The sequence below is a fragment of the Lemur catta genome, chromosome 10 (assembly GCF_020740605.2).
Source record: "Lemur catta isolate mLemCat1 chromosome 10, mLemCat1.pri, whole genome shotgun sequence".
NCBI lineage: Eukaryota > Metazoa > Chordata > Mammalia > Primates > Lemuridae > Lemur > Lemur catta.
In genome coordinates, this window is record NC_059137.1 from 1893379 (window position 1) to 1915542 (window position 22164).

General features: G+C 53.8%; 2 protein-coding genes across 6 annotated transcripts; one reads left to right on the forward strand and one right to left on the reverse strand.

Moving 5' to 3' along the window:
• Positions 1 to 1728: 1728 nt before the first annotated feature.
• On the reverse strand, positions 1729 to 9079 carry ENTR1 (endosome associated trafficking regulator 1). 4 transcript variants are annotated; one of them, XM_045563126.1, is made up of 10 exons: positions 8821 to 9079; positions 8520 to 8669; positions 7751 to 7819; positions 6896 to 7008; positions 5879 to 6295; positions 4988 to 5061; positions 4476 to 4587; positions 4086 to 4148; positions 3251 to 3390; positions 1729 to 2671 (listed from the first exon to the last, which is right to left on the reverse strand). In XM_045563126.1, exons 1-10 carry the CDS (start codon positions 8888 to 8890, stop codon positions 2572 to 2574), a joined length of 1308 nt encoding a protein of 435 aa, XP_045419082.1. In that variant the 5' UTR covers positions 8891 to 9079; the 3' UTR covers positions 1729 to 2571. The 4 variants fall into 4 exon arrangements, with proteins under 4 accessions (XP_045419082.1, XP_045419083.1, XP_045419084.1 ...); XM_045563127.1 differs by having other exon boundaries at positions 4503 to 4587; positions 8821 to 8958; XM_045563128.1 differs by lacking the exon at positions 7751 to 7819.
• Positions 9059 to 20176, forward strand: PMPCA (peptidase, mitochondrial processing subunit alpha). 2 transcript variants are annotated; one of them, XM_045563124.1, is made up of 13 exons: positions 9059 to 9219; positions 10221 to 10423; positions 10851 to 10930; positions 11168 to 11250; positions 13089 to 13183; positions 14195 to 14295; positions 14720 to 14983; positions 15254 to 15346; positions 15427 to 15545; positions 15709 to 15799; positions 15957 to 16019; positions 17874 to 18018; positions 19447 to 20176. In XM_045563124.1, exons 1-13 carry the CDS (start codon positions 9149 to 9151, stop codon positions 19614 to 19616), a joined length of 1578 nt encoding a protein of 525 aa, XP_045419080.1. In that variant the 5' UTR covers positions 9059 to 9148; the 3' UTR covers positions 19617 to 20176. The 2 variants fall into 2 exon arrangements, with proteins under 2 accessions (XP_045419080.1, XP_045419081.1); XM_045563125.1 differs by lacking the exons at positions 9059 to 9219; positions 10221 to 10423 and having other exon boundaries at positions 10875 to 10930; positions 13091 to 13183.
• Positions 20177 to 22164: the final 1988 nt, after the last annotated feature.

A 22164-nucleotide genomic window follows, 5' to 3' on the forward strand; every position in this document is an offset into this window, starting at 1 on the left:
ACGCCACGCACAGGAAGTCCCGCCTCCTGAGGCGCAGGGCTCGCCGGGACGCCGCTGCGGCCCGCGGGGACCATAGAGAGGCGAGCTGCTCGGTGCTGCCCTCGCGCGGCCGCCCTGGGGACCACCTCCTGCGTCCCGGGCAGGAGACCGGCTGGGAGCGGGGCAGGCACCCAGCTACTGCCAGGCTCGGCCCGCCTGGTCGCCCGGTCACGATCCGGCTCCCACGAAGCCCGGCGAGGCAGGGAGGTTTGGGCGAGTTCTCGCCGGCTGTGTGACCTTCGGCAGCCCCCGGCCTCTGGGTGCCTGTTTCATCTTGTCGATTGCACCTTGGAGTTTGGTCGGGCAACCAACGCGAAAGCGCCCAAAGTGCTCACTAGTGCCCCAGGCCAGACCCCAGGCCAGACCGGACTCGAGGCAGGTGCACGGGACTAAGCACCAGCCGAGTCACAGGGTGGGGATCCCACGCAGAATTCACCCCCTGCGGGCCTTTCAGGGTGTCCCAACCTGGAGAGCTGCCCCAGGGAGCTACCCTAAGTGGGTATTCATTCATTCAGGAACATTCCGGGGTTGACTCCGGGCTGGGGGCTGGACATGAGCCTGCCTTGAGGGCCTGTGAGCATTAGAGGCACTCCGGGGCCTCCAGCGCGGCCTGGGGAGAGTTGGGGGAGTCAGCTGGAGAACCGTAAGGGGGGCTGCTGTCCACCCACAGGTGGGCTTTTGGCGGCAGAGGGCTAGAGCCAGTGAGGCCAAGCTGGGAGTTTGGTATTGGCGCAAAAGTAGAATTGAGAGAACGGAACCATAAAGCTGCTGGCCCCTCGGTGCTCATCAAGCACCTCTCGTTTCATTCCCTGAATTGTGAAGGGACCTGTCCTCAGGGGGCACGAAGCCCTGGGGCAGACATTAGATATGGCACTGTGAATTTTATTTTTAAGCTTTTTGCTATGGAATGCTTCAAACACACACCGAGGAAGAACAGCACAGTGAACGGCTGCGTATGCGCCCAGACTCTACCCTGCTTGCCAGCTGGAGTGTAGGACCCAGGACAGGTGCAACGTCTAAAGGTGGCTCTGGTGGCCACCCTGGCCATCCGGCATGTCCTCCCACCCCATAAAATGCTGTCTCTCCTGAGGCCTCGGAACAGGTCTGCAGCCCAAGCGTCCTCCCCAGAAGTCCCAGTAGTACTACCTCGTATGTCCAGAAGAGAACCTCATTCCAGCACTTTCCATACCACCCTGCCTGAAGTCTGTCCTGACAACAGAATCCAGACCTGCTTTCACCAACAGGCAGGACTGTGAGGTGCCACATGGGCGGAGGCCTGAAGGCGCCGGAAAGCTCCAACCTCTACCTGTAGCCACAAGGTCCAGCAGTTTCAACATCTTGCTTGGAAATTTAACCACATATAATCTCAAAGAATGATCTGATGCTAGAATCCAATCTGTCCAACTCCAAAACGTGCAGCTGTGTGATTCACAGATCCATAACATGTCAGTCACTGTGGTCAGGCCCAGGCAGCAGTGGTCTGAGTCTGTCCTTGTCCCCAAAGGCCAAGGACCTGAAGAAATTAATCTTCCAGCACAAATCACCAGTTAAGACAAGAACAAAACAGGATGCAGGCCCTAGAGTTGGAAGGCAGCTTGATTCTCAAGCATCAAGAGTTGGCTAAAATCAGAGTAAAATAGGCAGTACATATGAACTTCACAATTTATTTAAATAAGGAAGCTATCAATCTGAACAGGAGGGAAAAGAAAATTTATTTAAAAAAATAACGTCCACAAGAAAATAGCCAAAAAGGCACGCAGTACACGCCCCGCTCTTCCCTGTGTGGGAGAGGGATCAGAAAGGTAGTCTGGAAGACCTCGCACTGACCCAAGAAGGCTCCGAACACACCTTAAATTCCTGAATTCTAAACTTCATTGTACAAAATGCCACTTTCAATGTGTATCGAAACCCACAGCCCAAAAGTTTTTCAGATCTGAAAGCTCACAGAGGTGTGTGTAAACAGCTTCAACGCGGAATGCGCACCCTTGGTCCCTGGTGGGAAGACAGCAGCATCCAGGAAGCAGCACCCCTCACTCGGGCCAACTGCAGAAACCACCCCAGGAAGGCCGCAGGAGTGAACCGGGAGCCAGAGGGGCCCTGAGTAATGGTGAAAAGGCACAAGTCCCTGCCCAAGCCGATTTTGTCTACAATGGCTCATGTAGTGTTCTTTCTACTTACAACATCAGGGCTGATCATGTGAACTTATCTTACAATTTTTTTAGACAGTAATGGAAAACACTTATTACAGAATTGCTGTTTTCATGTTTAGCAGTTAAATAAAAAAAAGCGCTGGCTTTTATAAAGACTCCTTCCAATAGATCATCAGAATCTATAAAATAGCAGGAATTTCACCAGGAAGGACTGCATGTAAATTGTAGCTTGGACTCCCAGATAGGATCAGCTCCTATGATAGGTGGCCAATAATACTGTTCTAGGTCATGAAATTAGTATCTTGTGATAAATACTTTACTCTGAGTGAAGACTGCACAGTTAAAGACACGGAGCGTCAGGCCGACAGTGTCGCAGAGCTTCTCAGGAGTCCTCCTCCTCGTCTTTAATTTCAGAAATTCTGTCTATAGATTTAAGGATCTCGGCAACAAGATTCAGCGTTTCGGCTCCGGAAACCAGCTGCCTAAAATGAAAATACAGATATTGGAAGCGGCTACTGCTGCTTCACAGCAACAACAGAAGCACGAAAGGAAAGGAATTTCAGAGTGAAAACTACAGACTCTTGAAGTCTCAGATCCACTCTGAGGAGACTCTCGCGCTTGAGTTGCCAGGAGAACGGGCTTGGCTGTCCGCCCTGCAGAGCTCAGCCCAGCGGGAGGCTGACAATCACTGCTGTTCGGTGACAGCAGCTGCCGTGTCCCAGGGTGCTCACTGTGATAAGCACTGCACTAAGGCCCTTCTGTGAATTTATCTTTTTATGACAGGAGGAAAACTACTTTCTTTATTCAGAATTTTAGTATCTTGCAGATGAAGGAGCTGGGATTCAAATCTGCGTGACGCCGACATCCACACCTCCCAGGTGCGAACAGTCACTATGAGGCAGGTTAAAAAGAGCCCTGGTCGGTCCACATCACGACCTGGAGGGGACAGGACTATTTAACCCACGTCCATCGCGGTCTGCGGCCCCACCCACAAGAGCTGATGGCCGTTCCACTCTCACCCTCACTTGGCCTGAGGTTTCCCAGCCCCACGAGGCGCTCACTTTATGGAAGCCTGTGCGCTGCTCATGACGACACGGAGGTTCTGCAAGGCCACGTCTGTGTTCTGCTTCACCACTGTCAGGCTGGTGCCCTGGCCCGACCGCAGGGCTTCATTCTCACGTTTGAAGCTGGAGACCTGCGCCTGGGGTGGGGGTGGGGGTGTTTATGGCTGAGCACAGAGCACCCGTCGGGCAACCCAACCGGAAACCAACGTGCCATCCCAGAGGTGTGGACCCGCTTGCGGGGGCCCAGCCTACTCTCGCCAGGCGCTCTGGCCTGAGGAGGCTCCTAAGGGAGACGGGCCTCACACCTTCCGCCCAAGTCCACCACGTACTCAGCACCTGGCTCCATCCCAGCCTAGACACCAGACACCCGAAAGAACTCCGTGACCTCCCTTTATCTAAGGCCCCTGATAGAAAGCCGGCGCCATCCTGAGTTGAAGTCCTGGATCTGCTCAGCGCACAGGGCGAACCCCAACAGAGGGCTTTCACACCTTTTTTCTTAACACATTAACTGCCACCTGAGTTGTATTTAACTCGCACTAATTTTGAGCCTGGGGCCTCGTGAAGCACACGTAACTCATACATCTCTTCACCTTGAGCACCGCAAGAACTACTTTTCAAGTGGCATATAACTCATGCACAGAAAACAATAAAAATGAATTTTTCATTAAATTACAAGGGATCGTTTTGTTTTCAAAGTTTGTATTCTATTTTCCCAATAAAACACCATGGCCTAAGGAAAAATTTTTTTCTAGTGTGGCGGTCAGTGCGTTACATCCATGTGTATGTGACTCCACACATCAAAGGAAAACACGTAGGACCCTCCTCTAATTACCTGGAGCAAATTTATTTCCTGCTTCAGTTTCATGACGTGATTTTCTGCCTTTACAGCCCGTTTCTGTTACCCAAAAAATAAACACAGAAAGCATCACTGGTGTCCTCATGTCCACAGGCAGCAGGGAGCCAGGGACCACCCTCTGTGGCCGCCGCCCTCCCCGTGGGGCTTGTCCCACAGAGCCTGTGCTTGGCCCTCTGCTCACTGATGGCCTCTGGGGCCGTCTAAGCCTGGGAAGAGCGTGGCCACAGTGCCGAGGGTCTGCCTGAGCACAACACGCCCCACACTCCCGGGGGCACCCTGAGGGCTGTGACGCCACCAGCAACAGCTCTTGCTCCAAAGGAGCGTCCTGCGCCACCCGCCCTAGTGCGGAGAGACATGGCTCCGTACTGTCATGAGCTCCAGGTTCTGCTCCACCTGCTGAACCACCGACTCCAGGTCATGGAAGTCACTCTCCTCCTTGATCATTTTTGCTTCTAATTTCCGCTCAAGTGTCCTCACCCTTGTTAAAGAAAAACCTGAGTGTTAATAACTCATGTGGCTAATTTTAAGAATACTTTTAAAAGATACTGTGATTTGATTAGCTAGATAAAAGCCACTAAGAGCCCGAGAGAAAATGAGCCGCAGGTACAGACGCCAGGCAGCGGTGACCTCGGGGGGCACCGCGCTGTGCTGACGCAGGGTGGAGAGGAGGGGCTGGCTCACAGCTCCGCAGCTCCAACAAGGACTCTGGTCTAAAGTTTAAAATAAACTTTTACACAGAACACAAGAACTGTGTTGACACTGAAGATTTACATACAAGAAAACCCAGACTCAGTTCAACTCTGATTAGTCCATTATCATTTAAAAAACGACTTCCTTGAGTGTTAGGGGTTTTACGTTCCTAACTGAAGCTTACATACATTTCTGTTTGAGTTTCAGAGAAGCTCTGAACCTCATTCAGCTTTCTTCTTAGCTTAGAATTTTCATCTTTCAGCTGTAGAGAAAGAAAATCCTTATTAGAACTTTAGTACGTCTCACTCAAAACTGGGTATGTACTTCTACAAATTTGTAGAACTTCTTGATAAACGGAAACATCCAGGCCAGTGGGGAGTCAACCTGCAGTGCACTCACGAAGACCATGAATAAAGGTGCCCACTTTTTAAAGAACTATGGTCACAGACTCCAATTTTACTCAAAACTTGTGAACTTTTTATAGGTGACTATAATTGCTTTAAAAATTCCCATCACGGGCCAGGCGCGGTGGCTCACGCCTGTAACCCTAGCACTCTGGGAGGCCAAGGTGGGTGGATTGTTTGAGCTCAGGAGTTTGAAACCAGCCTGAGCAAGAGCAAGACCCCATCTCTACTAAAAAAAAATACAAAGAAATTATCTGGACAAGTAAAACTATATACAGAAAAAATTAGCTGGGCATGGTGGCACATGCCTGTAGTCCCAGATACTTGGGAGGTTGAGGCAGGAGGATCGTTTGAGCCCAGGAGTCTGAGGTTGCTGTGAGTTAGGCTGATGACATGGCACTCTAGCCTGGGCAACAGAATGAGACTCTGTCTCAAAAAAAAATAAAATAAAATAAAAAATTCCAATCACGGTACTTTTAGCCAGTTATATTCACATATGTAACCAAAGTTGAAGGGGAAGGGAAGCCACACAGCAGGCTGTTACACAACACATGGTCTTATCCTTGGCGCCAAATCCTAGGCCACCCAGCAAGCAGGGTGGCTCCAGTTCCCTCCGGCAGATCCCTGCTCAGACTGGTGCTTTGTGCCAGGCACCAACGCAAGCCCCTCACTTACTGCCTCGTAACTTATCTGCAGCGTCCGCAAGTGCCGGTCTCCCAGAGACTCTCCGTGAGCCGCAAAGTCTGTGCTAGGACTCCCCGCGGGAGATGTCAGAGACACATGAGAGTCAGTGTCACTCAACGACCATGAAGGCAGAGACTTGGGCCCTGCCAGCTCCGATGGGGTGGAAAAAAATGAGAGGTATGTGCCACAGGGTGACATGCTGGCAGAGACCCTTGCAGAGTGCGTCTGCTCCATGGCAGAAGGCAGATAGGCCCCAGTCCAACCGTCATCCTCATCTTCTTCCTCGTCCAGGAGGTCGCCAGCCCCCGTCGGGTCTTCGAAAAATGGCTGCTGATATTCCAGGCCATACCCCACGGGCTGGGAGGTTGGGGAGTTGTGGTCAAGTCCCAGTGAGTGCCTCGAGGCTTCCTAAAAAAAACAGTGGAGCAAAGCTGCTGACTCAGCCTGCACGGTGGCTCCCACCTGTAATCCTAGCAATTTGGAAGGCCGAGGCCAGAGGACCACTTGAGCCCAGGAGTTTGAGACCAACTTGAGCAACGTAGCAAGCCCCTGTCTCGACAAAATATAGAAAAATCAGCCAGGTGTGGTGGTGTGTGCCCGGTGTCCCACCTACTTGGGAGGCTGAGGCAGAAGGATCACTTGATCCCAGGAATCTGAGGTTGCAGTGAGCTACGATGACACCACTGCACCCTAGCCCAGGCAAGAGAGCGAGACTCTGTCTCAAAAAACCCCTCAAAACAACAAAAAAAACCCCTGCCAACCCAAAAGCCACCTCGTGCCTTTCCCTGTGTTCAACCTTGGAGTACAGAGAAAGATCCTATCTTGTCTACTACAAGGATCCAAATAGTTTCTTAACCCTGAAAAACTTCTCCACCAGTGTCAACAGCTGCCTCGCTTTGCCGCACATTCTTCCATGATCTCCGCCAAAGGACACTGCGACTCAGAAAAGAGGCGTCCTCTGAAGACCTTTTCTGTCTAAAGTCATTGAAAACAACACCTGAGATTTACCTTTGAATAAATTCTGTTGGTTGTGTCTTCTTTGGACAGGCCAAGGTTCTTGGTTTTCAGAAATTCTTTAAAGGAGAATGGATTTGCCTCTTCAAGATCTTCAGCTTTGTCATCTAAAATAACAGAATTGCAAAGGCATAAAGTCTACTGAAGATCATTAAAAGGGAACCTTCCTACTCATCTCTTTGCAGAGCGTGGTCACATCTGAAATCGGGAATGCCACTTTCACCACTCCACCACGACTCGGGGGACATTAGGAAGTGAGAAAGCTGACCAAAAGGTGGGCAATGAAACATTCTGCTTCCAAATTCAAAATTCTTCTCCTGTCCATCTCTCAGCCCTGCGGTTCCCACACTGCTGCCTGCAGGAACCCCTGGGGGTCCTTACGAGGACGGATGCCACCTCCATTCCACATGCCGAGTTCACTGGGGGGGAGGAGCTGCAAAGCGTGGGAACCAGGTGCTCCTCAGTCCTCTCTCTGACCATTTGATCTGGTTTACCTAGCTCAGGCCCACTCATCCACTTCCCCTTCCCTCTTCCTCCATTTCCTTCTGACTCTCCTGGTACCCACCGGCCCCACTTTGGGCCTCTGGTCCACCAGTGAGCCTAGCCTCTCCCAGGTGCCCACCCCGTATAAGGCTGGCTCCTGCAATCCCAGCCCGACCTCCAGCTCTCCTGCCCCTGCACCCCCATTCCTCCTCTAGGGCCCAGACTGCATCTTTGGGATTCTGACCTCACCTGCTCTTTTAGATATAAGGAGCCACTTATGTCTAGTCAAATCGACAGCCCCACCACAGACACGTGCCTGGCACTGTGTGCTGGAGAGAAAAAGAAAGGATTACCAAACTACTCTACCTCCAAAACGTGTCTTGTGGGCTTCTGATGGGCCTTGCTTAGTACATTTCCCCTTTCCATAGCCACAATCTGCAAAGAAACATTGTCACCCCACCATAATCATGAGAGCCATTATGACTACATTTTTTTTTTGGACATGGAGTCTCTACTGCACTGGCTCTCACTGCCTGGGAAACTTAAAAAAACACAAGCCCCAGGATTCCTGACTGTGGAGATGATCTGACTTCCACCGACTGGCCCTGGTGTCTGTGATTTTAAAGATGCTCTTGGTAGGTTCTGATGCCGAGCTGAGAAGGAACATGTCCTTCTCTGTCTTGTGATGCCCCCTGAATGTCCTCAGACCCTGACATAACCATCTATAAGCACTCCCGCCCACCCAGCTGCTTGGGAAGAATGAGGATGAACAACACCTGCCCGCTGCCCGGCTGTGGACACATAAGGCTCCAGCTCGGTTTCCAGTCACCACCTATTGGAAGCTTCCCTTGTCCTCATTCCCGCCCACCACCACCCAGAATAATGGGGTGGTCTCCTGTGCTCCCACTGGGCACTGAGGAGGCTGTCCTGGAACTGTCTTGGGGGACGGTCTCCCCACAACCAGGCTGTGAGCTCCTAGGGGGCGGGGACTTCACCTTTGTACTCCCAGTGCCTGGCACACAGTGAGCGCTAGTGCTCATTGTTGGGTCAATGGCGGAGATAACGCTATAGCAGAGCTACCTACAGGTAGTACAGGAACGGGCGCTTCCCTGAGGCCGGCGCCCTCGTCTCTCACCTGTATCTCCCACGGAAGCTAGCACCGGACTGGGCACATAGCACATAAAAGTCGGCCGAATGCCGAAGAAGTGGGAGTCCAGGTCCCTGCCATGGGGACGCTCACAGTCTAGCTGGGGGAGACAAGACCGGCGCTCATAGAACGCTGGAGCTGTAAGTAACAATAAGAGCGACTTTACTGCGAGCCGCGCCGCCCGCCCGCGCGCCGGGGCAGGCCACCTACCTGCACCACGCGGACCCGGAGGCCGGCGCCTCGCCCTCCCGCCCTCCCGACCCTCCCGGCCCGGCCCGGCCCCGCTCACCGTCGGGAATGACGAGGCTCCGGGCTCGGGACAGCGGGGTGGCGCCCGGGCGGCGCGGGTAGCCCGACATCGCCGCGGGACCGGCGGGCTGGACCTGCCTAGCCCGGCAGCGGCGGCTCCATGGCCCCGGCTCCGCCCGGGCCGCGGCCCCCGTCGCCCGCCCCCGTCGCCCGCCGCTCGGCCGCCGCCGTTCCTCCGAGCTTCCCGCCGAGGCTTCCGGTCTGCGCACCGGAAGCGCGCACCGGAACGCCGGGAGCCGAAGCCGGCGGACTGGGGCGCCGCCGGCGGAAACGGAAGTGACGACAGAAGCGGTGGGTGGAGAGCCAAGATGGCGGCTGTGGTGCTGGCGGCGACGCGGTTGCTGCGGGGTTCGGGTTCTTGGGGCCGCTCCCGGCTGAGGTGAGCCGAAGGCGATCCAGGCCTCGGCCTGGGGCCGGGGATGCTCGAGTCTCTCTGGAAGGCCCGTCTTTAGATTTTGCAGTTGACACGGCCCCATGTGTCATCTCTGCCCTTTTCCTGCCGCGTGCCCACTCCGGCGGGGCCTCTGCTCTGTTAGACCCACAGAACCGGGGGCTTTGTCTGACACCAGAGTCTAGGGCTCTCGATTGCTGCGCCGTGTCCCCTGGAACGTTGATTTCTGACGTGAAGGACTCTTTCCGTGCCCACCGCTGCTCCTGCCCAAGTGGCCAGGCCTGCCGTTCGCACGCTGGCCCATTCGTTCAGGCAACAAATATGTGTTAATCTGTTACTGCATAACTAACACTGTTTCAGGGTTAGGGAGGTGAACAGAAGCGAAGTTGCTGTCCTCTGGAAATGGTTACAGACAATAGCATGAATGAAATGTTGGCAGTCGTGTCAATGCTTTGAAGTAAATAAGCAACATTTAGTGGAAATAACAGGAAAGACCGGACAGACTGATAAGAGATAGCCCTTCACCAGGGTGACATTTAAGCCAAGAGATGAGGAACGAAAGAAGGGGTAGCTGGGACCTAATGGGCAAGGAGGGCGATTCAAGAGTTGAGTTTAGTAGAGCGAGAAGGAGGCCAGATCACCACTCAGACTGAGTTAATGAGGGGTGTGGCTTCTACCAAGACTCCATTGATTTTGGTGAAGGGCAGAGCTGTGCTAAGGGCTCCACTTGTACAAATTGCACTTGGAGTGAGTCACTGTCATCAGCCCTATTTTACAGAGATAGCAGTTGAGACCCAAAGAACTGAACCAACTTAGCTGAGCCTGGGTCACTCCTTCATGTTGTCTATGAAGGTGTGTCAAGATAAATCCTTTAGAACACCAGATATTGACTGTTAACGCCAACAAAACATAAGTAATTGCACCTATGTGGTTACCACAGGACCAGCTGTCTCAAGTCTGTTGTAACTGGGCCGGTTTCTCTGTTGCAGGTTTGGACCCAAGGCATACAGACAGTTCAGCAGTGGTGGCACCTATCCCAACATCCCCCTCTCTTCTCCCTTACCTGGAGTACCCAAGCCTGTTTTTGCTACAGTCGACGGACAGGAAAAGTTTGAAACCAAAGTTACCACACTGGATAATGGGCTTCGTGTGGCCTCTCAGAATAAGTTTGGACAATTTTGTACGGTAGGAAGTAAGTACTGTTGGTAGTGTTGCAGGTGGTCTTGTTTTGACACGTGCATGCTTTATTGACTGTCAGTTGTAATGAGTAGATCAGTTGTGAATTGTACCGAGCGGAAACATGTTAGAAGGTATGAAATATGAACAGTGGCCATTTTTGGTAATGGCATTTAGGATCGGTTGCCCCCCCCCTTTTTTTTCAACCTTTCTGTAATTCTAAAAGTTTTTATCACAAACATAAAATGTACGATTTCATAAGGGTTGACATACACATATACCTGCGAAACCATCATCACAACGAATATGAAGAATGTATTCATCACCCTCACATAATTAAATCTGGTTATTGAGTCATATTCACAATTTTGGAAAGTTATTCTTGACTAAATTTTCTATTTGCAACATTTGCTTTAACCTGTTAATTTTCTTTTTATTACCAGTTCTTATTAATTCAGGATCAAGATATGAAGCAAAATATCTTAGTGGAATTGCTCACTTTTTGGAAAAGTTGGCATTTTCGGTCAGTGTCCAATTTGTCACTTTTGAGACTATACTTGAGAAGGATCTTTCAAGGTTTTCTGTTTTAGAACGGATATTTTAATAAATAATGAAGTTGTTAAATTAATACTAATAAAAGACGTTTAAGTTAAAAAATAATTTGTTTTTGTGTGTTTTGAAAGCAAAAGTAAATTTTCTTGATTATATTTTAGAGGTTATTTGGATTGCTTATTTAGATTTTTTTATTCATTTTCACTAGTCTACTGCTCGATTCGACAGCAAGGATGACATCCTGCTTACCTTGGAAAAGCACGGGGGTATTTGCGATTGCCAGACGTCAAGGTACACCAGCTTTTACGAACCAACTTACTTTGTGTCCTTGTGAGAATATTGTTTCCATCCTTGCTTAAGGCCCTACTGAGCCCCTCCCATTGGAGAAGTTGTGGAGCTTCACGGTGAGAAAGCAGCCCCGGCCTAGGTGGAGAACTGGGCGGGCAGCACTTACACAGAGACACAGTTCCTGGACACCCACTTAGCCCAGTGCTAGGGGTACAGAGTAGGCCCTAGGCTGGCGGATAGGGCAAGGGTGACGTGTAGGTAATGGACCCCAGAGCCAAAGGGGCTGTGACCCAGGCGGACAAGCCATGAAATTGGTCTGGAGTTGGGAACAGAATCGTAGGAAATGTGGCACTGGGGCTGGTTCCTGAGGAGTTTGCTGGACAAGTGAGGCAGGAGGCTTTCCAGACCCAGGCAACTGTGCCAAGGCTCAGTGCTGGAAGAGGCAGTAGTCTGCTGGGGAAGGGGAGGTGGGCACTGTTAGCTGGAGCACAGTTGGGATAAGGGCTGGGGGATTGATCTTTGAGTGCCAGGTATGGAACACTCTCAGAAAGCTCTGGGCAATGTGAGATGGGCAGATATAGATCACAGAAAAATGTTTTAAAAAGTTGATTATTTAAATTTGAATGCTAAAAAATGACACATAAAAGGCACATTAAATGCTAACAATTAAAGTTACAATGGAGGTAATTATATTCACGTTTAAAACAAGGTGTTTTAGAAAACCTCTGGCTCCTGCTGCCCATGCATGATGTCCAGTCTCCTTGCGTGGTATGTGAGGTCGTCCCTATCTTGCCTCAGACCCCAGGTCTTGTCCTCTTTCTGCCAAATGAACTCCATCCTCTGGTCAGGCAGGCTGGTGTCCTGACTCAGACACAGCTCAGGCTTTTGTTCTCCCAACATGGGACTGTCACCGAGAACGGCTCCTCTCCAGGGTGAAGGTCTAGCCAAGTCCCCTCTGCAGAGGCACTGGTGACTGCGTCCCACCTGACAGGGCTCTTTCCCGAGTGACGATTGTGTCTATTCTACATGGTCTCACTTGATTTCACTTGATCTCAGATAGTTCTGTGATTTTCCGCGGCTGTTCCTTCCCCACCCAGCTCTGTGCACTTCTGATGGTGTGGTGCCTCACGCTGGGAGTTAGCATTACCGCTGGACAGCAAGCTCAGTCAGAGCCAAGTCGTCTCTGTCCCCCAGCCATCCAAGGCTGGGTGTAATTCCAGGCTGTTCATTTTTTTCTTTTTTTCCCCTAGACGGGGTCTCTATTGCCAAGGCTAGAGTGTAGTGGCACTATCATAGCTTACCGCAACCTCAAACTCCTGGGCTCAAGCCTTCCTCCTGTCCTAGTCTCCCAAGTATCTGGGACTATAGGCACATGCCACCATGCCTGGCTACTTTTTCTATTTTTTGTAGAGATGGGGTCTCTTGCTCAGGGTAGTCTCGAACTCCTGGCCTCCTGCCAGGAGCCTCCCAAAGCAATCCTCCCTCCTTGGCCTCCCAAAGTGCTAGGATTATAGGCATGAGCCACTGGGCCCCGCCTCCAGTCTGTGCATTTCGCATACACTTAGAAAGCACAGATGAAACGCTGTCCCTTCTGAGAGTGCCTGTGGTTATAAAAATCTCTGTTAGCATTGGCTCCAATGTGACTCAGCAGTGTCTTTTACTTAAGTACTTAACCTGTGTGTAGCTGGGGTTCCGGCCTGTCAGGAATTCATACCTTAAGGGGGGAAGGGGGAAAAAAAGTCTGCCGGTCCCTGACACAAAATGGTAGGAAATACCCACTGGCACACCAGGTGTGAACGTCCCCTAGCTGCCAGGTCACCGTTGGCTTGTTTTCCTTCCAGAGACACCACCATGTATGCTGTGTCTGCTGACAGCAAAGGCCTGGACACAGTGGTTGGGTTGCTGGCCGACGTGGTCCTGCACCCCCGGCTAACAGGTGTGGATCTCCGCTGCTGATGCTTGAGGTGGGCGTGGGAGACCAGGGAGGCTTGTTGAAGTGCTGCAGCCACGAGCACCGTGCTGTTGGAGCCTTGGGCCTGCACAGCAGTGGCGGCGTGATTTCAGTAGAAATAAGCCTGGTGATTGGAAAAGTGCTCGGCACTTCAGGGAGTGCGTAATACTGCGATACATCGCTGAGCCCTTTGATGTTTTCAGTGAAAGTGGTCTTTTGTTTTAGAAAGGCACCCTCATACTGTCTTTAAACACCTTGACTGGCATGCTGCCAGAAGTTTCCATGACCCTCATTGGCCTTGCAGATGGCAGGACTTTGAGTTCCCAGCCTGGAGTGGACTGGGAGAAGAGGAGTGTCGGTTGATCCAGACGATCTAAGTGGGTGCCGTTTCACAGCAGTCTAGCTCAGTGTGCCAGTGCAAGACTAGTTAAGACAGGGCCTCACTCTGTCACCCAGGCTGGAGTACAGTGGGCAATCACAGCTCCCTGCAGCCTGGAACTCCTGGGCTCAAGCCATCTTCCTGCCTTGGCTTCCCAAAGTGCTGGGAATACAGGCTTGAGTCACCACACTTGGCTGGAGCCACGATCTTTGTGGCATTTGCTACAGTTAGCTGATGAAGTGGAACCCCTGGCAGGAGTCTGTGCCCGTGTTCTAAGTGCCTTCACATCTGATCTTGTGTCCTCACAGCAGCGCTTTGAGATAGCCAGGCAGGCCCCTGCAGTGCCTTCCACAGGTGGACGCTTGGGCTGCGGCAGGGCCCACTGGCTGCCTCATGGCAGAACTGGGACGAGAGGCTCAAGTCCCTTTACCTTGATTCACCATAATGCTGTTTCCCTCACTCACACGAGCACCCCCAGGTCTCCCCCTGGATGAGGGTGGTGGTGACTGCCGGCACCCACCAGTCAACAGCACCCGCCCAGCTCCGTGGCTCGGGATTAGTGCTTTCTTCGTTCCTGCTTGAGCAGACGGAGCCCTTGCCCTTGGGTTCTTTTGCAGATGAAGAGATCGAGATGACACGGATGGCTGTCCAGTTTGAGCTAGAGGACCTGAACATGCGGCCTGACCCAGAACCGCTTCTCACTGAGATGATTCATGAAGTAAAACATAAAACTTGCAAACGTCCCTCCAGATCAGTGGTCCTTATAACACCAGGGGCGGTGGGGAGCGGTAGCCCCCTCCCTGATCCTGTCCTTGCAGGTCATGGGTGCTCATGGAACACTCTGAATTTCCGAGTCTGCTGTTTATACGGCGTTTGTGCTTTACGATTCTCGCCGTAACATTTCCCACTCCGTCTATAAAATGACCCTTTCATTTTACATTTCTTATGAATTTTCATTGTGGAGAAGCAGATTCTATTATTTTCATGAATACACACAAAGCTGCCACTGCCAGACTGCCTAAAAGAGCAGCTTGCGTAGGTTTTCCCAGAGGCACGGCAGGAGGCGGGGGCGGGGTGGATGCCGGCTGGAGGAAACCGCACTGCACTCTCCAGTCACTTCCGTCTGTCTCCCTCGCTCCCAGGCAGCCTACAGGGAAAACACCGTTGGCCTCCACCGCTTCTGCCCCACAGAAAACATCGCCAAGATGGGTCGAGAAGTGCTTCATTCTTACCTGAGAAACTACTACACGCCCGATCGCATGGTGCTGGCTGGAGTGGGCGTCGAGCACGAGCACCTGGTGGAATGTGCCAGAAAGTACCTCCTGGGCGTCCAGCCAGCCTGGGGGGGCACGCCAGCCACGGATGTTGACAGATCGGTAGCACAGTACACTGGGGGGATTGTCAAGGTAGAGTGGTGACAGGAAAGGTCTTGTGATCGTGGGCTGTGTACGTCTTCTGACTTGCGTCTGTATTTATGCCGGAGGGGGTAGACATTTATTGCACTTGCTGCTTTGCCTTAAGTTACTGTCGTCCCAGGACAGCAGGGAACGTGTCCATGTAGCTGGGAGCCGTCGGCACCTGGTTTCTGTATAGCCACCGTCAGGGTGCCCTGGGAAGTTGGTGAGTCCTGGTGGTTTTTCACCTGGGCCACGCTTGTTTGTTGTTGTCGGTTACAGCTGGAAAGGGACATGTCCAACGTCAGCCTGGGCCCGACCCCGATCCCCGAGCTCACACACATCATGGTGGGACTTGAGAGCTGTTCCTTCTTGGTAAGTCCAGGGGCTGGACAGGTGGCGCACCCCAGATGCAGTGTGGACTCTGGCCAAGCCCTGCCCTGCTGTCCCTGCAGGAGGGAGACTTCATCCCTTTCGCCGTGTTGAACATGATGATGGGGGGAGGCGGCTCCTTCTCGGCCGGGGGGCCCGGCAAGGGCATGTTCTCCAGGCTGTACCTCAACGTGCTCAACAGGTAGGTTGCAGTCTTCTTGAGTGGCTGTCCTCAGGCTGCCAGACCAGGCCGAGTGGGTTTTTGCACCATGATGCCACCTTCCAGGTGTCCTTTCTCCAGTTTCCTGTGGCCTGACATTGGCAAGTCCCCTCCCCCACCCCAGCAACTCCGTGTTCCTCCACAGGCACCACTGGATGTACAACGCCACCTCCTACCACCACAGCTACGAAGACACGGGCCTCCTGTGCATCCACGCCAGTGCCGACCCCAGACAGGTGAGGGCTTCCCCCAGCACAGGAGCTGTGTCCGAGTCCTGCCCACAGCCGCAGTTCTCCACTGTAGCTGCTCCTCCGACCAGGGCCATCCCTGCCTGAGAGGGGTCAGCAGGCTGGAGTGCAGCCCACACTCTCAGGGCCTTGCTCTCCTTTGCAGGTTCGAGAAATGGTAGAAATCATCACAAAGGAATTTATTTTAATGAGCGGAACCGTGGACGTGGTAAGTAAGGCGTGGAGCCATTTCCAAACTTGCCCCCAGCACCTGCCAGGGAGAGAGCCACGCTGTAGGAGTGGCCAGCAGCGGGCGCAGTCCCCAACCCCAAGGCTACACGGGCGAGCAGGATGGTGCAGCTGAGGGGCTCAGTGCTGGCCGTGGCACTCAGGAGCCCCCCAGATCCCTCCTGCCTGGTGGTGACCCTGAGCACAGCCCACCACACCTGCCCTGAGCGCTTGGTCTGCTTTCATCCGCTGGCTGGCTGGCAAGGCCTGGGACTGACCATGTGACCTCTCAGCTTTGCGGAAGACACGTTGCAGTGTTTGTGCGTCCTGCTCAGGCGCCCCTGTAAGGCCACTGCGAATTGGTGGTACAGCATGAGCCGCGGCACCACACAGTGCCTTCTCCAGCCTTTTTCTGGCTCCATTTTGTGTTTGAGCCTGTTTTTACTTATTTCTTTAGCGTAGTTTTTGATGCCTTATATGTTTGGAAGTCTTGTTACCTCCTGGACCCCGACTGGCACAAATAAACCAGTTTTATACACACACAGCATCAGGGCACGCCAGCCTGGGAGTCGCCTGCCTGTAGGTGTTGTCATACGTGCTTTGCCTGTAATTCTTTTCTACGTGTTTCATGTTTTCTGCAGTGATTAGATGCTTGTTGCTTTTTTTTTTTTTTTTTTTTCCTTTTTGAGACAGAGCCTCCTTCTGTCACCCAGGCTAAAGTGCAGTGGCATCAGCCTAGCTCACAGCAACCTCCAACTCCGGGGCTCAAGCGATCCTCCTGCCTCAGCCTCCCAAGTAGCTGGGACTACAGGCATGCACCACCATGCCCGGCTAATTTTTCTACATATATTTTTAGCTGTTCATATAATTTGTTTCTATTTTTAATAGAGACAGGGTCTTGCTCTTGGTCAGGCTGGTCTCGAACTCCTGACCTCAAGTGATCCTCCTGCCTCAGCTCCCAGAGTGCTAGGATTACAGGCATGAGCCACTGCACCTGGCCCCATATTTATTTTTTACTGCAAAAGAAGCATTAAGAAAAAAATTGTGTTTAAAAATTAACATTCTTTAGTTCCATTAGTATCCTGCTAGAGAACAACACCCTTCGCTAATGTGAGGCCAATTTGAGATAAATTTATTTAGATACTTGCCTGAAGTGGCAAAAACCAAAAAGACCTGTTTAAATTGGGAATTATTTTACTTAGAAGATGATCCGGTATCTCAGCAGCCAATATCTGTTGTCAGTGTTTGTTTTCAAAGTTTGACGGCGCCTAGTTGGTTGGCACGTGTGCCCCCTCAGATCCAGCTCCGGAGCCCTGACTTCACGGAGCCCTAGTAGTTTGACTCCTGTAACTGGCCGGAGCCTCGGGGCAGAGGTGCTGTCCTCCGAAGTTCCCCAAGGACTTTGTGGAACACAGTTGCCTGGGCCCTGACCGGGGACTGGTGGAGCCCCGGAATCTGCATTGCGTTACTTCCCTCCTGCTTGTCCCGTGTGGCTGCTGTGGGGTCCCGGAGTTTGGGAGTTTAACATTTTACCTTCTCCCGCTGTGTGGCACTCCGACAGTAAAAAAAGCACTCCAGGGAAGCACATGTCTCCCTTATTCCAACGTGGCATAAGCCCTCTGAGGTGTACTGTCAGCCCTTACCCAAAGGATGCCAGGGAGGAAATGTGGCCGGTTTTCTCCCGACTTGGGCCTGGGCCCAGGCACAGGGGAAGGCCCTTCCCTCCCTGGTTTTCAGCTTAGGGTACCCAGAGGCCTTTTGCTGGGACAGGTCCCATCAGTACCTCTGGTAGCCTGCAGGCTGTGACAGGTGGGTGGTGGTGTAAATGCCCTGCTGACCTGGTTGTTGGCCCCAGGTGGAGCTGGAGCGTGCCAAGACACAGCTGATGTCCATGCTCATGATGAACTTGGAGTCCAGACCCATCATCTTCGAGGACGTGGGGAGGCAGGTGCTGGCCACACATTCCAGAAAGCTGCCCCACGAGCTGTGCACGCTCATCCGTGAGTACCATGTCGGCAGTGAGGCGGCTGCTGACGGCTTCAGTCAGGGCTCGGATGACACCTCGCCTTCCTGCGGACTTATGTGGGCCCACATGGGCATGGCTGCCCCATCCGCAAGCCTGGGCCTTCGCCAGGCATCCTCAGTGAGGAGGCCTGAGGACAGGGCCATGGGCTTGCGGAGTCTGTCTCACTTCCTAGCTTCACCTGTGCCAGCTGGGCACCTTAGCATGTGACCAGGCCTTCTCCACCCCTGGAAGGGCTGTCATTGCTGCTCGGCGTTTGTGAAAAGGGCTCGGGCTGGGTGCGGTGGCTTACACGTATAATCTCAGCACTTTGGGAGGCCAAGGTGGGAGGATTGCTTGAGGCCAGGAATTTGAGACCAGTTTGGGCAACATAGTGAGACCCCATCACTACAAAAAAATTTTTTTAAATTAGCCTGGCACAGTGGCACACTCCTGTAGTCCCAGCTACTCGGAGGCTGAGGCGGAACATCGCTTGAGCCCAGCAGTCTGAGGCTGTAGTGAGCTGTGATGATGCCACTGCACTCCAGCCCAGGCGACAGTGAGACTGTGTCTCTGGGATAAACAAGAACGAGGACTCAGTGAACGGCTGAGAAGCACTTGGCGGAATGCCAGAGTCACATGGGACAGGGCTTTGCTGTTTGGCTCCCTGGCAGGTGTCTCAGCCCCGCGTTTCTGTGGCCCCAGTGAGTGACCTTCAGGTGGTCCCTGAAAATCCCCAAATTGTGCCAGATCTTGCTTACGTAGGCATCTTCTGGGGGCCAGTTTCAACACCTGGCGCAGAGTTGCTTATTAGGTAGGCTTGGCCTCTGGCTGTCTCCCGATGGCATTTCCGGTCTAGTGAGGGGACCTCAGCCTTGTCCTCCTGGGCATGAAGTCCTGCCCTGCCCCGTGTGGGCCCCTGTCCTTCCTTTTAGGAATCCCCTTTGGATCCTTGAGCAGAGTGTCCAGTCTCCCCAGGGAAAATAAATCTGCAGGGGGCGCTCTTGGAGGATGTGGTTCTCGCCACGCGCCTCCCAGCAGGTCCCGGTCCCCGGAGGCCGGGCAGCGAGTGAGGCTGCTGCCTTGGTGCCGCCCCGTGGGCCCCTCGTTCCGACTCCACCTTCCCTCCACGCAGCCCTGAGGAATTTGGGTTTTTCCTGTAGACCTGTCATGAAGTTAACGCATCAGACTAGGAGCCTGGTCTTCTAAATATATTAACTTCTGCTGGGTATGTCCTTATGCGTTTGAAAATCATTTTAAACTTTGGCACTTGCCTCTTTGCTAAGAACAACTCAGTTCTGTCACTTCACCCCAGCTGGCCCAGCACGGTGGGAGTGACGTAGATTGGTGGCCTCCTCGGTCCGTTCAGTGACCGCAGCCGTGATGTGGAGACAGCGCGTCTGATGCCCTCTTGCTCTCGTACCAGGCAGCGTGAAGCCAGAAGACATCAAGAGAGTTGCTTCCAAGATGCTGCGAGGGAAACCGGCGGTGGCCGCCCTGGGTGACCTGACCGACCTGCCCGCGTACGAGCACATCCAGGCCGCGCTGTCCAGCAAGGACGGACGCCTGCCCAGGACATACCGGCTGTTCCGGTAGAGAGCCCCCAGCTGCCGCGGGGCCCAGCGGCTGTGGCCAGAGCCTGCTTCCACACGTGCTGCCTGCGTGTGAGTCTGGTGACACATGCCTGGTTCTGCGAACAGCGCACACAGTGGGACCTTCCTCTTCAGCTGGGTGAGCGAAGCCAATGCTGCCAGAACACCCGCTTGGTTTTCACTCCTTCAGGACTGAACGTGCCGATCAGCGGAATAAAGACTCGCCTTCACCACTCCCGGCTAGAAGCCAGGCGAACTGCAGAAAGAAGAAAAGCGGCTCGCCGTGGCAAAACCAGACAGGCACGTCACCCTTGTCAGGAATTCGTGGCCTGTGGGGCCCACGAGAGTTCCTGGAAACTTGGCCACTGAGCAGGGAGGCACCCGCGGGGGTCCCGGCTTCCTGGGAGGCCCGTGCCACACACACCGGACCGCGGTGTTCCGCGAGGGGTCCCAGGACTCACCTCTGACAAGCTGGACCGGACGGGGCTCGGCCTGCCCTGCGGAGCGAGTCCGTGTGTGCCTCACCCATTGTCACTGGCAATAAAACGGTGAATGCCTCTCTTACCAGTGTTTTCTGTCTCCCTTGGCTGAGGAAGGAGCTGCTACAGGCCTGTCCTAACTGACAGCTTTCCTAAAACAGGGACCTTACTCCCTGAGAATCGTCCAGCTTGACCCAATGCCGTGAAGCCTCCTGTCCTTTAACTGTGAGGTGCGTCCTGATTTCGGAGGTGTCGGGTGTGCACGGGGCCAGAGCTGAGGAGTGCGGAGGGAGTGGGTGGCGGTGGCACAGCCGTGGCGCTTCAACTTGGGGACGCAGAGCCTCGGGACTCAGCCTGTAGCTGCTGCTGGGGTTTCAGGACAGCTGTAGGCCACGTGGCTTGGGAGTAGGAGTGACAGGTTAAGACTTTTGACACGGTGTACCTCAGTGGTTCTCACACAGAAACCACCCGGGGAGCCCCATGGGGTGGGGGTCTGGGGGGCATCAGTAGCTTGGGAGCCTGTCTTAGCCACCGGGAGCCATTGAGCGTGGCCACAGTCCAGAGGACAGTCGTGTGGCCCGCAGCAGCCAGTGCGCTGCAGAGATCGTGCTGCCCGGTTTGCTTGGAAGACGATGGTCGCTGGTCGTGGTTTTTGAACGGCTAGAAGCCCCGCTGTGTGGATGCCGGAGGGAGTGGGTATTTTAAGGCAGTCAGACTTTCAAGCGTTACTTCCGTTACTCGGTTCTCTTGCTGTACTCGAGCTGTGACAGTGTTTTACGTACATATCAATACAGTGGTTTTGTCCACGGTTTCTGGCTGTGACTGTTGGGCTGCTCTAGGCCTCCGGAGCAGCCTCAGGAGACGGAATCTCCCTGATCTCCCGTCCTCCTTTCTCCTGCCCGAGACCTCCGTTCCAGAGGGCCCTGCCGCCACCGGGAGGCCGGGTGCTGCCAGAGGCCTTGCTGGGCTTCCCGGCCCTGGCGTGCAGTCCGTTTCGACACTGTCGCCGTTCTTTGTTCGCGCCCAGCCAGTGGCGTCTCCACACCAGGCCCGAGGGGATGGGGCTCAAGGAGCTTCCGGGTCGCTGAACACGTGGAGGGTGGTGGCCAGGGAGGGCAAGGAGGCTCCACGCCTCACACCTCGCCCCACGCACTCTGCATCCTTTGTGATGTCCTCTGTGATGAGCTGGTAAAGGTGATTCCCTGAGTTCCGTGAGCCGCTCCAGCAGATTAGAGCCAGAGGGGTTCGTGGGAGCCCTCTTGAAGCCAGTGTGTGACAGTTCCGAAGGTCCAGACGCGTGGGTGGTGTCCGGGGGCCGTCCTCGAGGGAGCCCTCACCCTGTGGGGTCTGATGCCGCCTCCAGGATCGTCAGGACTGAATTGGAGGTCACCCAGGGGCGTCCCTGCAGAACTGCTCACTTGCTGCTGGGTGGGGAAATCCCCACGGGTTTTGGGGTCGCGTAAGTCTTCCGTGCTGCCGTGCGGGCAGAGGAAAAGCACGGTCGGTTTTCCCAGCACTGGCCTATTGTTACATTTTGGAAACCTGGAACCCTTACAACACACACACCAGCGCAATGACTGAATCTGCCTCGCGGGAAGAGTCGGCTCTCTCCCCGCCTGGTAGAATCCAGTCCACTGGGGCTGGAGCCAGAGGAGAGTGGTATATAGTATATTGTAATATATTCTGACTGAATTTTTGGTTAGAAACTTGCTAGTATTACCGTGCTGGGGGGAAGGCCCCGGGCAGCACACGCAGGTGATGCGAAGCTGCTCCCCGTGTTCAGCAGCAAGTGTCATGGTGAGGGGTGGAGGCCTGAGCAGCCTGGCTGCATTCCGGAAACTGCTGCTAACCAGGCTTTGGTGCCCAGTGCTTGAGAAGCGAACGCTAGCACGGGCCCCTCTAGTTCCACCCCCACCAAGGGCTCTCCCTGGGCCTCCCTCTGCTCCTCCTCTCCAGCCCAGCACTGTGCTGGCACCGTCCCTGGCCACACACCTACCCGGCCTGGCACCAGGTGCGGTCCCATCTCGGAGTGCGCTTGCCCCACGCTGTACCTGCCAGGCCCGGAGCAGGACC